The sequence below is a fragment of the Vombatus ursinus genome, unplaced genomic scaffold (genome assembly GCF_900497805.2).
Source record: "Vombatus ursinus unplaced genomic scaffold, bare-nosed wombat genome assembly UNPS02006874.1, whole genome shotgun sequence".
NCBI classification, from domain to species: domain Eukaryota; kingdom Metazoa; phylum Chordata; class Mammalia; order Diprotodontia; family Vombatidae; genus Vombatus; species Vombatus ursinus.
The window spans coordinates 7,142,403-7,157,741 of NW_020946652.1; the positions used below are offsets into that span (position 1 = coordinate 7,142,403).

The 15,339-nt window shown below is 49.5% G+C and overlaps 1 protein-coding gene across 2 annotated transcripts in view; it reads right to left on the reverse strand.

The window, feature by feature from the left end:
• Window positions 1–15,339, reverse strand: part of ACAP2 (ArfGAP with coiled-coil, ankyrin repeat and PH domains 2) — a 121,798-nt gene that overhangs the window by 66,694 nt on the left and 39,765 nt on the right. For both annotated transcript variants that reach the window (XM_027848733.1, XM_027848734.1), the window contains exons 5-7: window positions 5,425–5,483; window positions 3,397–3,580; window positions 434–478 (exon numbers count right to left, since the gene is read on the reverse strand). In XM_027848733.1, coding sequence (XP_027704534.1) covers window positions 434–478; window positions 3,397–3,580; window positions 5,425–5,483 — 288 coding nt within the window. The remainder of the gene's footprint in view (window positions 1–433; window positions 479–3,396; window positions 3,581–5,424; window positions 5,484–15,339) is intronic.

Here is a 15,339-nt window from a genome sequence, read left to right on the forward strand (position 1 = left end):
GATGGTATCTGACTGGAGGGAGACCTGCTCTGCCTCAGTTTCCTCCCCTGCAGAATGCGGGGGTTGGGCCTGCTCAAGCACCATGAGGCAGGGCCTCGTGGACCTGCTGGGCCCCACCTCTGGAGGATCCTCCTCAGCCAGGCCTGGCTCTCCTCACCTCTTCTACTCTAACTTCTCGACACTCGAGAGGGTCTTCTTTTGTAGCAGGGAGAGCCTCCTCACGGCAGCCCAGAGGAGGATGAGAAGCCAGGCAACCCCCATCCCCCTCCGCACCCCCAGGAGAGTGTGTGTACCGTGACATTGGCACAGCCAGCACGGCAGCCCCCCTCACAAACAAGCCATGGCGCCCACTTACAAAAGCCAGTGGAATTCAATTGGGTCGTGTTTCATATTGGAATACAGAGGTAGCGAGGGTATTCATAAAATGTCTTACTGATTTCAAGATTTCCGATCTTCTTTTTGATTGAAGCACGTTAATCTGGGGAGAGAGGAAGTCGTTAGTGCCGATTCCTTTCAGAAAAAACGACCAATTCCACAAGCCAGGGCCCCAAAGGAAGGTGTCCAGGAAGGCCCACCCAGGCCAGACTCAGGCTGCAGGGTGCTTTTTGGCCAATAGCTGCAAACTAACAAAGAAAATGATCACCTCTCACCCTATTCTTGACATCAGAGAAACAAGTCAAGACATAAATCACAAAACTATTCTAATGGAATCACAGGAAATGTAAAGGAGCAGGATTTTTTCTCCCCAAATACAAGTCAATGTGATTTTTAAGAACACTTGCCAAGGGTGATCTCTAAGAACCTTCACACCTGCAGAGTCTGAGGACACCGACAGTGTGAAACACTCGGGAACACGGCTGAAAAGCCAATCCAAAGAGGCCGGCGTGCGCACGAAGAAAGCCGAGCGGCCGACGTCAGAAGGAGAGCAGCAAACTGAGGAAATGTTTTACAGCCAGTGTCTCTGATAAAAGCCTCATATCTCATCTACATAGAGCACTCTGTCAAATCTCTAAGAACCGCAGTCATTCCCCAACTGATAAAGGGGCAAAGGATAGGAACAGGCAGGTTTTAGAAGAATAAATCAAAGCTACCCGCAGTCATATGAAAAAATGCTCTAAGTCACTATGGATTAGAGAAATGCACTTTGAAACAACTCTGAGGTATCACCTCACACTTAACAGAGTGGCTAAAATGACAGAAGGGGAAAGGACCAACGTGGGAGGGGATGTGGAAAAATGGGGACGCTAATGCATTGTTGGTGGAGCTGTGAGCTCGCCCAGCCACTCTGGAGAGCAGTTTGGAACTCTGCCCAAAGGGTTCTAAAGCTCAGCATACCCTCTGACCCAGCAATGCCCCTACCAGGTCTGTTTCCCAAGGAAAAAGGTAAAGAACCTCTACGTTCTAAAATGCTGATAGCAGCTCTCTTTGTGGCAGTAAAGACCTAGAAATTGAGGCGATGCTCATCGATGGCCAATCACTGAACAAGCTGTGGTCTATGACTGTGACAGAATATTACTGCGCTGCAAGAGACAGCAAGCAGGCTGGTGCCAGAGAAACACGGAAAAGACTTGTACGGAGCAATAAGAGTGAAATGAGAGAAATGACAGAAGGCTGGGAACGGGACCAGCAGCGCTCTTCCGAGAGCAACTGTGTGTGACCAAATTACCCTGAGTATTCTAAAGACTCAAATCGAGCACAAGGACCTACCAAGGGAGATGCTCTCCACCCCCGGAGAAAGAACTGATAAACAGAAGTAGACAGAAGTAGGCATGGCATAGTTTTACGTGTGTGTGTGTGTGTGTGTGTGTGTCTGTGTCAAATGTGGCCTTCTCCAGTGCAGGGTTGGGGGGGAAAGGGACAGAGAGAGTTTGGAACTTATAGAACAATAAAATAAAGAAAATTTAGAAAACAACAAGAGAAGAGGCTGGTGTGGCCTGATGGCAGACAGCAGGGAGCGGTGGGGGCTCAGTCTGGCTTCTAAAACACCGTGGCTAAGTGACCACAGCAAACCCCTTAACTCTCGCTGCCCCACATAATTCTGCCTGTGCTTTCTAGAGAGGGTGACGCTACACATCAGTGGAGGAGGTTTCCACACTGGGAGCTTCCTATGCTGATAAAATCACAGATGGCCCCAAATAAAGAATGAAGTCTTGTAGTGCTTACCAAGGAAATCAGAAGCCATGCAGCAGCCCCGTCAAGGGCCCTCTGTAGAAGTGGCCGGGAAGCACAGGAAGGGGGAACTTCACAAAATGAAGGCAATTGTCAGGACAAAAAAAAATCTAACTTTTCCCAGACAGTGGAAAAGTCACTTTTCTGATGACAAGTTCATTTTAAAAGTTAACTTGTATCTTATCTTAGTGATGCTAAGGAGGTAAATCCAGCCATCAGGACACAAAGCAAGGGACCAACACCCTTCACTCTCTTGGCATCCGGGCCCCTGACTGTAAAGCTCCCCATGACCCACAAAGAAAGAGCCATCCACCCTCAGTGAGGCCTCCTGACTCAGGGGTCCCTGTTACCAATGGACAGTCCCGGCAGGCGTATGCAGAGCACTGTAAAACGTTCACCCTGGAGGTGGACAAAACAAATATCTTCTGTTCTTCCTGAGCCCGACAGCAAGCTCGGAAGGCAGCGTTTTGCTGTCATGCCACTACTATGGCAAAGATGGCGGCAAGCCATGAGCTCCCCAAAGGCCGAGGAGATAGCTCTGGAGCCACGTGGACAGTGCAGAGGCCCTTGCAATGGGTGCGTGACCTCCTGTGGGCCAGCCCTCATGGGTCAACATTTTCATCAATGGTTTCAATACAAAGAATCCCCTACTACATCTGAGAATGACACGGAACTGGGAGCTGAAGGGGCAGGAAGGCCCCATGAGGCCAGAATGCTGGGCCTGGGCCTAAGAGGAGACTCACTGGGGATAAACAAAGTCTTACCAACATGGGATTAAAAAAAAATCCATTTCACAAGTACAAGACGGAGAGGGCGATTGGTCTGAAGGCGTCGCTGAGGGGGGCACCACAGGGCACAGAGTGTAGGACCCGGAGTCAGAAAGACCCGAGTTCAAATCCAGTCTCAGAGATTCACTAGCTGTGTGACCATGGGCAAGTCATTTCACCTCTGTCTGCCTCAGTTTCCTCAACTGCAAAATGGGGATAATAATAGGGCCGTTGTCAAGATTGAGTGAGGTCCTATCTGAAAAGCACTTACCCAGCACCTGACACCCAAAAGGCATTTAATAAATGATGATCACTCGGGAGCTCCCAAGATTAAAGCAGGGAAGGGAACGCTGGCTGTTTGAGAACTACTATCTGCCCCGCACCAGGGAGGCATCCTCTGCTCCAACCGCTGACGGCCTCTCGGCCAGGCCTAAGCCGCCGGGACCCCACTCCCGCGTACCTGCAGGACGTAGTCCAGGGCAATGTGCCGGAAGCACTTCCTGGTGGCCGTCAGAATGCTGCTGGCCTCTTCCACTTCATGCTGTTTGTTTCTCTGAACCTGGGCGTTTTTCACAAGGGCGCTCTCCTTTTCTTCACTGACCTTCTCAAACTGTTTCTTGGCATCTTTGAACTTTCTGAGATCTCTAAAAAGAGCAAGGCGGGTGATTTTCTTTCAACCTTTAAAATAATTCTGGCAGGACAGACCGTAAGATCGTTCTGCCACCGCCCCTCAGTCGTGCTCCTGCTTGTTCCCCACCTCTGTCTCTTCCAGATCAAAAGCAGGAAATTTTCTGAGCTGAGAACGTCCAGACCCTGTGACCCAGAGACCCCACGGCTGGGCCTGTACCCCAAGGAGGCTGAGGACAAAGGCCCACAGACACCGACTGACTCAGGGTAGCTCTTTTTGGCGGCAAAAAACTGGAACAAAGTAGGTGTCCATGGACCCGCCACAGCCAACTCGCAGCACTGGAGTGTTGCCGGGCTACGAAACGGCCACGGATATGACCAGAGAGAAGAACGGAGGGAAGCCAGTGGACCCCGAGACACAAGATACCGAAGACTCCGGCAACAAAGAAAGAAGCAGCCCCCGTAAACATGGAGCAACCAGAATGACCCAATGTGGCCCCCGAGTGGTGACTGAGGGACCAGGGCCCCTGCTCCGCCGAGGCAGCTCCCAATAAGGGGCTCCCTACAAGGGGGGGGCACTGCTCCCTGTGGGGGGGCAAACACTGCCTCAGTCAGACGTCTCCAATATGCCGGCTGACTTCACAGAGCTTTTCTTAGGGAGTGACTCTGGGAAGGAGCAGGCAGGAAGGGATAAACTGGGAAATGTAGGTAACAGAAAAATCACAAGACAGCAATTTACTTTTTACAAAAGGATGAAACGTTCCTGAACGTGCATTTCTCCCTGACAATCACAACTTCTCAATAGCGTCTAGCCCCCCACTCCCGGCAGGCGATGACCAGCAGGCCCAGGCTTTTTCCTCTGGCTAGCTGCCCGCCAACAGGACCCGAGCAGAGGCTTCAGAATATTATACCCATTTGGTCCTACCTCCCCACTATCCTGAACAAACAGCTAAGTCTGAGAGGCCCAGACTGGGTATGCCAGCCCTGAACATCAGTCACCCTTCCAACCTAGCCCCTGGAGCCAAGGGCCAGAGAAAAAGACCACCAGCCTTGCCACCAATGCCATTGGCACATGGGTCAATCTAAGAGCCCAGAATCAGTAGCACTGCCCAGGTCACTGGCTCTGATTTCGCCCAACCAGGGGAGCAGCCAGTGGGATCCCCATCAGGAAGCCCAAGAACCACGACAACAGCACCATGGCCATCTGCCCGTGCCAAATCACGCCACGGCTATCCTCCAGGAGAGCAACACTAGTGCGGAGGGACCTGGTGACTGCCAGGGCAGGAACTGGAGCTCCTGGGCCTGGTCAATGGTTCAACCACAGAAAAGGAGGGAGTCTGATGAATAGAAAGGACAGAAGGCCAGACACAAGCCCAGAACACACCAAGAGGGGGTGTGATTTTGTAACAATGCAAAGCTCTGTCTTTGTTCCCAATGGGAAGGGGGTGGGACAGGTAGAGACCAGCAGAAAAGGGGTCACCACGGCACCTTCTGGGAGCACAGCAAAGCCAGAGAGAAGCCAAGAGAAGTGGGACAGCTTGGAAAGCTGCCCAGGACAGCCAAGGCTTCACGATGCCTTCAAGAGAAAAAGCAACGGACAGAAGAGACCTGCAGTGTTATCCTGGACGAGCCTTCTTTTCCGGTCTAGGCCACACGTGGAGATGTCCACTTTACCTGGTGCCCAGAATTGTAAAAGGAAGCCCGGCCACCAGCCCAGCCTCTGTATCCCAGGAATCGGGCTCAGCAACTTCTTTCAGATGATCCTAATTCCCACAACATCCAATGGGGGCTTAATTTTATTCTGTACTTTATGGGGCTCCCCCTTTTCCTCCCTAAGCAACAGAACCAAGGGCTGACTTACTCTTTAACAAACGTCTGAAGTTGTGCCTTAATTGATCTCTGCGTCTGGTCAAACAGGATCTAGAGAAGAAAAGAACAACAGGAAACATTTAGGTTGATGGACACTTGGAGAAAAGTCTCTGGAAGGAGCAGCAAAGTGGGCATAGCACTGGCCCTGGAGTCAGGAGGACCTGAGTTCAAATCCGACCTCAGACACATGATACTCACTAGCTATGTGACTCTGGGCAAGTCACTTAACTGATTGCCTCACGAAAAAAAAAAAAGAAAAAAGAAAGAAGAGTCTCTGGTGCGGGTGACCACCAAAGGACGTGAGCAAAGACTCACAGACACTGGACTGGTAAATGCTGAAGAACAGGCCAAATGGAAAAGGATTTTCTCCCCTGTCCACCCAGAATTCCTTCTTTGCGGCCTTTCAAATACAAGCCCTCTGTTTCCTGCTCTGCTAAATAAAGCCCCCTGCACCAGCACAGAGCAAGGCACCCAACATGGGCCTCAGGGCTGGGCAGCCACGCTGCTCCCTCCCTGCCACTCGCTCCCCAGACTTGAACAAAGGTGGGAGAAGACGACAATTACATAGAACTAGATCTTTAAGATGGTTGGAAATGTGTGTGGGAAATCAGATTTCTGTACCACTCTTCCATCCTAGAAGTGAAAATGAATGGGCTGGTCTGCTCAGATCTCTTTGGAGAGATTTGCCATCACCTTGGCTCCACCCTTCACCTGCCAACACACAGCCTCCCTCCCTGGAGAATACTGCTTCGAAGTCGGCACCACGCTTTATTTCAATGGCTTGAATGTTGGGTTTTCTTGCAGCTGCCGCTCTCATCCCTCCCTAGGCAGCCCACTTGGGGCTCACTCTGTTGGTGCCAGGCTGAGCAGAGACGCCCCATTGGCGTCAGCCTATTACCAGCCTCAGCGTCTCACAGACGCATGAGCTCCGAGTGTGCCTGTGTGCAGCTGTGCATATGTGACCTCACTAGATCCTCACAATCACCTTAGGAGGCAGGTGCTATCATCCTGTTTTACAGAGGGGTAAACTGAGAGAGGGTCAATGATTCACCACAGGGGCATCAAGCTGACCACAGCTGGGAGTCAAACACAGGTCCTCCTGACTCAACTCCCCACCTAGCTGCTTTAGAATTGTCTAGTCTATTAATGACATTTTAAGAAGGAGGCCTTCTTAATTATGGAATAATTAGGGAAAATTTCTTACTTCCTCTTCTAATTTGTTTATGATATGATCTTTTATATTTAGATCTTCAATCCATCTAGACCTTAACATGGCATATGGTGGTAGACACTGATCTAACCCTCAAATTTCTGCCAGACAGCTTTCCAACTTTGCCAGGACTCTTTGTTGAATGGTGAATCCATACCCCAGCATCTGGAATTCTTGGGTTTATCTAATACCACGCTACTATATTCAGTTGCTTCTGGGGCCTGTATACCTAATTTTCTTCCACTGATTGACTTTTCTATTATTTTTTTTTTTTTTGCAAACTGATGCAAAATATTTATTCCAAGTTACTTATTTTGGATGCACTAGTTTTCCCCCTTATTACAAACTCATGTGATAACCACTTTTTAAAATCTGTAAATAATGTTATCAAAATAATCTTCATCTTTGAAATCTCACAAAAATTTATATTTTACAATCCACCCTGAATATCAAGCCTGCAAGGAGAACACGACAATTCCTATATCCAGATATTTTACAGCTGCACTCAAAAAGGAAAAAAGGAGACCCACAAACGCTTGGTTAAGTGAGGAAAGCTACCCAAGCCACCAAAAATAAAAGAAAGTTAAAAATCCATGTTATTCGCACTAATTTAACACAATTATCTTAACTTCCATAGTCATTTCGTCATCGACAACGATTGTCTGAGCACACTGTGAGTAGCCCTGGGCAGGCCGGGGGGCTGCCAAGGTCCGGCTCTTGCTCACTTCTGCCACCGGCTCTGTCAGACACATCTACTGTCCTACACACACAGCTGCACACGGAGGCTTGTGTATATGTGTGTACTTAGATATTTTATTTTTTTGTCACAGATTTCCCAGCTATACAAACTTGTCTCTATTAAGCATAGAATGGGCTGAACCAAAAAAAAAAAGAAAGAAAAGCCAAACAAGCCAATCTCTCTTCTTTGGGATCATTCCCTTTGTGCACAAAGGATTCAACAGCAACGAACAAGGAAAGGAAAAAGAACGGTTTCGCTCATAGAACCCTGACGGGGAGCGGCGCTGGACGGGTCACTCTGGGTGCCAAAGCGTCTCTCCAAGGGTGAAGAGGCCAGAGAGGCGGTGGCTGGGAGAAGCTGCTCCTCCCCAAGCCGTTCCTTCTGAGCTTCTCTGTCATCATGTGGAACTCTCTGAGCTCATCCTCTGGGAGGGGGAGACAATTCTCTTCATTCTCTGGGTATTCCTGCCAGCCTGCTGCTTTCAATAAGCTGTGCTCCACTTCCAATGAGAGAGAAAGGCCTTCTCTCTCCTCCACTGGGGGAGAGTGAGGCCATCTGATGGCAACCCTCTTCCCCATTTTCCTTCAGCTCTCGTGCGCCGTTCTCATCCTCCGGTCTGTCACAGTCTCGGTTCTCTGAGATCTCCCCATTCTGGTCAGCCTTCAAGGTCTTCAGGAACTCACTCTTTTTGTCTGCAGTCTGATGGATTGGCCTGGTTAATCTCGATGGGAGGGGTGTTGCTGGAGGGGTGGAAAGTATTGAACCACCTGCCAGTACTACTGGTTTGGTGACAGCAACTGGACTGGGAAAGGCTAGAGGAGAGCGAGCCTGCTTTATGTTGTGTCGTGCTCACTCTCCATGGACAGGCTTGGAAGGAGGCACTGCTGGCTTTGGGACAATAGCTGAGGGCTTGTTCCCATGTGCAAGGTGAGGTCCTGGTGAGGTGAAGGCAGCGGCACGATCCTCTCTGGAAACCGTCTTGGTGACCAGCATCTCGGCAGGCTGCTTGGCACTAGGAGGTTTTTCCCATACTCTAGAAGGGGTCACAACGGGTCGGCTTGGATGATTCTGTTTCCCAGCTTCTGGATTCAAAGATGGAAAGGCTTCCTCCTCAAACTGCAACTTCTCTGCCTTCTCTTCTTTCCCTGGCCTCAGTAGGCGACTTTTCCTAAAGGCCAGAGCCATCGCGGGAGTGGAAGCTGCCATTCCACTGGCGGTGGGTCCCTGCTCTTCCCCTCCCACCTGCCGTGCTGGCTCACGCCATCGTGACCCCAGGCAGAGCCGTGCCAGCCAGACTGGTTCCCAGAGAGTCCGGCATGTGTGCCATTGGAGTCACCTGAATCCACGGAGTCACGGTGGAGCAGGGAGAGTTGGTGCCAGGAATCTCCTGGAGTCCGTAGGGGCTCACTGGTAAAAAAAAATCATCAAGGGGCAGCTAGGTGGTGCAGTGGATAGAGCACCGGCCCTGGATTCAGGAGGACCTGAGTTCAAATCTGGCCTCAGAGAGATAGCACTTGCTAGCTGTGTGACCCTTGGCAAGTCACTTAACCCCACTGCCTAACAAAAAAAAAAAAAAAAAATCATCAGAGGAGTTACGTCTTTGGCGACTCACTCCAAATTGTCCTTCTCCTTGGGATAGGTGCCACCATGTTTTTCAAAGGTGGCCGCAGGAGACTTAGCTGACTGTCGTGTGGAGAAATTAAGCCAAGCTGCACCACTGAGGTCCAGTGTCTCTCTTCAGCAAGGTGAGGAGGCATTCGACCTCATGGCCAGGATCCCACAATGTAACCTCTGCGGTCTGGCCCTCCAACTCCATACGCTTGGCCCAGCTGGGTCTTCCACATTATCCTTCGGTCGAGAGGGGCTGGGGTGGCCTGGGCAGCAGCACTCCTGGGAGGCACCAAAAGCCATGCCCTGTGCTGACCAGCCCTCTGCCCCCGCAGTTGCTCATTTTGAACTACTCTATTTCTCACACTTACCCAAATAAAGGGGGGAGGGGGAGAACAGAAAAAGGTATCTGGTTCCATTTAAAAGGGGGGGGGCTGGTATTCTTATAATCTAGCTACTACTCAGATTTTCACAATCTAGCCAATAGCTCACAGACACTCAGACTCCTTAAGAGTCTAGCTAATATGGTGAATCTTCAATAAACTTTGTTTCTGGCTGAAAGAAGGCTTGGGTCGAATTCTTTCGGGCAGGACCCGAGGGCCGTGATTTTGGGATTCCAGGACCCCTAACCTCTAGACCTCATCATATGGTTCCCTGCACTGGGAAAAACTGCCTATACCAAGCTCATCACCAGTCGGGACTGGAAGGTACGTAAGCCTCCCCTCTTCCCCTAATCCCTTTTTATGCCCTGCAATAGGGTGGATTTCCAAGCAACTCGAAAGGTTTGGCCTGGAAGTGCTTTTTAGGCCTGACCTCTCAGGTCCCATTAGGTCAGACAGCCACGAAGTTGTCTTGAACTCAGTCTGATGCTCTCAGGCTTTCGGTCCAGTGGTTCTGTTCAAGACCATGGACGTGGGCAGACCTTCCGACTCCCTAGATGGAAGCATAGGCCCAATCCTCTCAATTCTCTCAGCACCAGGGACTTGGTCTTTTTGTTTCCCGAGCTTTATTCCTAAATCCTCGTTTAAGGAGGGAGGGACTTCCAGCACCCACGTTTGCAAAGGGTCAATCCTCTAATTCCTGAAGATTCGCCTGTGGGCTGTCTTTTATAAAATTGGGAAAAATTTAGTGTCCCTAAAGAACTAAAAAAGACAAAGCTGATGTTCTTTTGCAACACCATTTGGCCTCAGTATCACCTGGAAAATGATGAGGTATGGCCCGTTTTGGGGACATTACAGCAAAATATGCTCTCAGAGGTAGAAAGATAGTGGCAGAGAACGAAAATGGGTAGAGATTCCCTACATAGTGACATCTGTCGAACTTTCTCGGGACTCCATTCTCAGAAAAGATTGGAGGATGCTCATAGCTAGAGCTGCCCCACAAATGGGGAATGGGGATCAACCAGACCTCATAGAGTACTTGGCCACTCCGAGATCCCTCCCATAGTCTTTCTGAATATAAGGTCCAGCTCACAGATGCTCAGACTCCTTAAGAGTCTAACTAATATGGCGAATCTTCAATAAACTTCGTTTTTGGCTGGAAAAAAAAAAGAGGGGGGAACCACACACCTCTGTTCAGCTCATTCACCTGCCTTGGCGGGGGGCACTATGTCGTTGCTGAAGCAGATAGTACATGAGGATCTAGGGAGTGGGTACCAACACTAGGCCATGGCTAGCAAGACAAGTGTGGTGATGTAGTTATGTATTAGCAAAGGGTAGGTAATGGAAGAAAAATATAATTTTAAAGTATTAGAAAACTGTGAACTTAGAGACTCAACTCAGTTGAGAAACATCCACATGAGAGGGCATTTAAAATATTAATTTCATTATCCCCAATCATACGGCTGTTAAAAAGTGTGTGTGTGTGCGCGTGTGTATGTCTGCGTGTGCATGTGTGTGTGTGTGTGTCTGTGTGTGTCCACCATAGACTTAAGATCTTGGGCAAGAAACAATCCAGCAGAAACTGGCTCTGCTTTGTGAAGATTCTGGACAGCACACTTGTGTTCAGTGCTGGACTGAGAGTGGAATGCTTCCAGATGTGTCATCTACTTCTTCAATGTGGACCATTTATAAAGTGAAAAACAAAATTAAACGCAGAAATACGAGGGAGAAAAAGTTTCCCAAATGATGTTTTCTTCTCTTCAGTTAGAGATCTTTGTCCCTTCTCCTGCCCAACACTGGGAGCACGATCAGGAAGAAGGCTGAGGATGCTTCTACTTCAACAAGGCAGAGTCTGCTTCTTGTATCCAGGATATTTTCAGCATCAAACAATCTCTGAAAATGCCACAGGACTAAACTGGTCACGCAACGAGAGCTGGCTGGGGTGGCCTGAGCCCTCTGTCCCTCCGGGCCAGGCCCCGCATTTGCCCCCCTATCGGTGTCCGCGTACTCGCAGGGACAGACGGCAGGACAGCAGCTCTTCCTGCACCCGCCTCGCTCCGGCCCGCTCTGGCCCACTCTGCCCCCTGCCCTGATTTTTCTATTTTTTAACCAGCACAAAGCAGGCTTGATGATTTAAAATGACTGGCTCATTTAAAAATCTGCTGGACCTCTTTAAAAGGGTTCTTCTACTCCCATACCTTTTTTGAGGAGCAAGAGAAGGCAACAGCTAAATGACTTACACTTGACTCCCTAAAAGAGGGGGGGAAAAAGTCTCTTGCCAGAGTTCTTCCCACCTGACCAAATTCAATGTCAAGTTACAGCACCTTGTGGGACCAGGGGGACTTTGACCATTCTTAGACCCACACCACCTTCACCATGTCTTCGACATTAAAATCTTGATATCAACCTAATGTGCTTGATTTCTACCTGGGTTATTTTTGAATGAATTTTGTATCTCGTGGTACGTTGCACTGAGGAAAAAAGCCGAGCTAACCAAATCTCCCTGATTCAAATGAAGCAGTTCCTGTGACAGATTTACTTGGATCACAAAAGCCATTTTCTCTTTTCAAACAGAAGAAACACATTACAAATGTGTGGCCAACGGGAGAAGGCCAAGTTCAATGGCTTCCAGAGCAACTCACCAAATTCCGTTAGGCATTTTCCATTAGCTTTAGCCAAGAATCCATCGAGAAACATGAGCCAACTGACAAAAGCTCTCACTGAATCAATGTACAAAAGAGCTTAGAACCTACAGCTGCTCAGAACCTAAAGAAGTTACTCACGATGTCACAGAACCCCCAAGGTTCCAGTCAAACAAGTCATCTATTCCAAATATCTTCAAAGTCTACTCGAGATCACTGGACATACAACCTTCTGGAGAACAGCTGATTGTCCTAGGTTCTAACTCTATTGTTGGAGCTTATCTAGTAGCAAAAGTTCAAACATAAGACTATGTACAACCCAGAGGGATTCAAAATCAACCCTCTGAGGGTTAATAAGCCTGACAATGGGAGGGTGATTCACTGCCTGCCGCCCACTGAGCACAACTCCAAAATGGTCACAAGAATCACGGTCCCCAGGTCATTGTCACGGCTTATAACTTGTCAAATCTAACTCAATCATGATTCAATCTTTAACTAGCTAATGTCCCTCCCTCTGGAAATAGTATTACTCGTTTTCTAGCACCAGGAACAATGGATGGGAATTGCAAAGAGGCAACTTTAGATTTCATGTTGGGAAAAACTTCCTATCAGAGTTGGCTCTAACTGGGATGACGGGTTCATGGGAAGGATTCGAGCAAAGGCGGGGTATGCTGTATGTGGCTGCCCATGTCAATCAAGCAATAAGTAAGTGCTACAAGGAACCAATAGTCCCTGCCCACAAGGAACTTCCACTCTAATGGGGAAGGCAGCATGTGAATAAATGGGCACATACAAAGTGTATACAGAGTAAATGCAAGGTACTTTTTGTACTGGCAGCTGGGAAAACGGGAAAAGACCTCCTAGAGAAAGTGGCATGTGAGCTGAGTCTTGAGGACACTAGAGATTCCAGGAGGTGGAGATAAGGAGGGAGGGGGTGTGGGGTCTTCTAAGCATGGTAGACAGCGCGTACAAAGGCACAAAGGTAGGAAATGGATAGTCGCAGACAAGCGGCAGCACGTGAGCCAGTCTGGCTGCAATACTGGGAAAGGTAAGACCGAGCCAGGTTAGGAAGTGCTTTAAAAGTGAGAGTGCAGTTTACTGAAGGGAGAGCGAGGGGGCCGTTAAGGCTACGTCTTAGGAAAATCCCTTTCACTGCCGAGTGGAGTGGGGAGACCCTTCCATCTCTAATTTCTGTGATTCTGATTCTAAAGCCAAGGGCCCCAATTGTTTCACAATTAGCCTCGCAAACTTGACATGTTTCCAGAATTTGACCCTGTCTGAAACAGTACCACAGAGCTGACTACTCTGGACAAGGCAATCCCATGGGCCACAGATACCATGTTGCTTTTTTGACCTTTCAAAAGCAGGAATGTTCTCCTCCTGAGAAGGGGCCTAATCCAGGGTGTTTCTTTGGCTAACTTTCCCTCACAGACAATCCTGTGGTGCAGCAGAAAGAGCAGTGGATGTCATGGCAGAAGATGGGAAACCCACGCTCAGATTGTGTAGGGGTCAGTGACTTCTAGTGGCCCCAGTTTCTTCTTCTGTAAAATTCAATTCCACAAATGTTGATAAAGCCTCCACTGTGTTCCATGTACTCAGGAAGACAGTGCTAATACACCACCTACTTCCCAGAGGCCATGAGGATCTAAGGAGAGGAGATCCTGGAAAAGCATCGGGAGAGCTAGTTCTATTAAGTCCAATATATATAGATTTATATACACGGCTACGTGTATCTCTGAGTCTATATGGACAAAGACACAAAAGAATCACAAAGAGTACAGATAACGTAGATTGTGTGTGTGTGTGTACAACCTTTATCATGGGTTTGTGTGCTCTACTGAAGAGGGGCATGAAGCCAGGACTTTACACGGCCACTATGACTTTATATTCCATACTCTCCTCAAGCTCTCACTGCAGCAATGCAATCAATACTTTTTCATCCCCCATCAACTGACTTTCCCACTCATCCCCGCGGCTCTTTCAAAGCCTTCCAGGCTTCCTGGAGCCTCCACTGGCTCTCACCTCCCCACTCCCTCAGCTGATGGGTGCAGCTCCAATTATTTCACTGAGAAGGCTGAGGCCATTGAAGGGAGCTCCCCGTCTCCCCTATTCCTTACCTCACATCATTCAGATATCTTCCCCCACTATCTCCTCCTTCACTCCTGTCTCTCTTGATGAGGGAGCCCTTCTCTTTGCCAAGGCAAATCCTATATGTATTTCTGATGGAAATCTGCCCTCGTCTTCTCCATCTGACTGTCCCCTCTATTATCCTCACTCTCTCTCATCTTCCAATTACTTTCCATGTACTAGCTCCTTCCTTGCTCCCCACAAACACACCCGTGTCACACTCACCTCAAAAAGCCCACACTTGGCCTCACCACCCCAGCTAGCTACCGTCCCCGAGCTCTCCTCTCCTTTGCTAAACTTGGCTTTCTCAACACTTTTTTCTTTTCTCTACAAGCAGTGCCTGTCTCCTTTCCTCTTGCTTTACTCTACATTCTCTGCCACCTAGCTTTCACGCTCCTCCCTGGACCGAAACCCCTCTCTCCAAAGTCACCAAGTCTCCTGGTCTTTCCCCAGCCCTCGTCCTCCTCGACTGCTTGGCGGCCTCGCACAGCCAAGCCCCCTCCTCCCTCCTCGGTCTCCTTTGCCGGATCTTCGTCCAGCTCCCTGACAGGGGTGGTCCCCAGGCTCCGCCTTCCCTCCGATGCCCACACTTCAGCTCATCAGCTCTCGTGAGTTCAGTGATCAGGTCTACAAAGATGACTCCCAGGTGCACTGGTCTAGCCCCAAGCCCCAGTCCCACCTCTCCAACTAGACGCGCCCTAGGCAAACTTCACCCATCAAAAACAGAACTCTTCATCTTTTCCACCAGCCCGTCCCCTCTTCCCAGCTACCGTGAGGGCTCTCGTCCTCCCGATCACCCAGGCTCACGGGCCCACCGTGCTTCTCGCTTTCTCTCCACATCACACTCCGCGGATATGCTCTATGACAAGTCTTGTGTTCACACATCTCCTCCACGCCCCCACACGGCCACCAGCTCAGTTCAGGCCCTCATCACCGGCTGAGGAGGCTGCCTGCCACAAGTCTTGTCGCCCCAGGCACCAAAAGGATTTTCCTAAAGTGCAGGTCAGACCGCTGTGCCCCCCTCACTACTTCACGCTCTCCAGTAGTCCCCTAGGACTCGCTGGCACGGGACCCTTCTTGGTCCCTCCCTTCCTACCCTTCCGGGTTCACGTACTTTACCACCTGGCAACACCTGCCTTTCCGGCTGCGCGCACAGGATACTCCATCTCTGCGCCATGCCTTTTTCCCGCCTGTCTCCCAC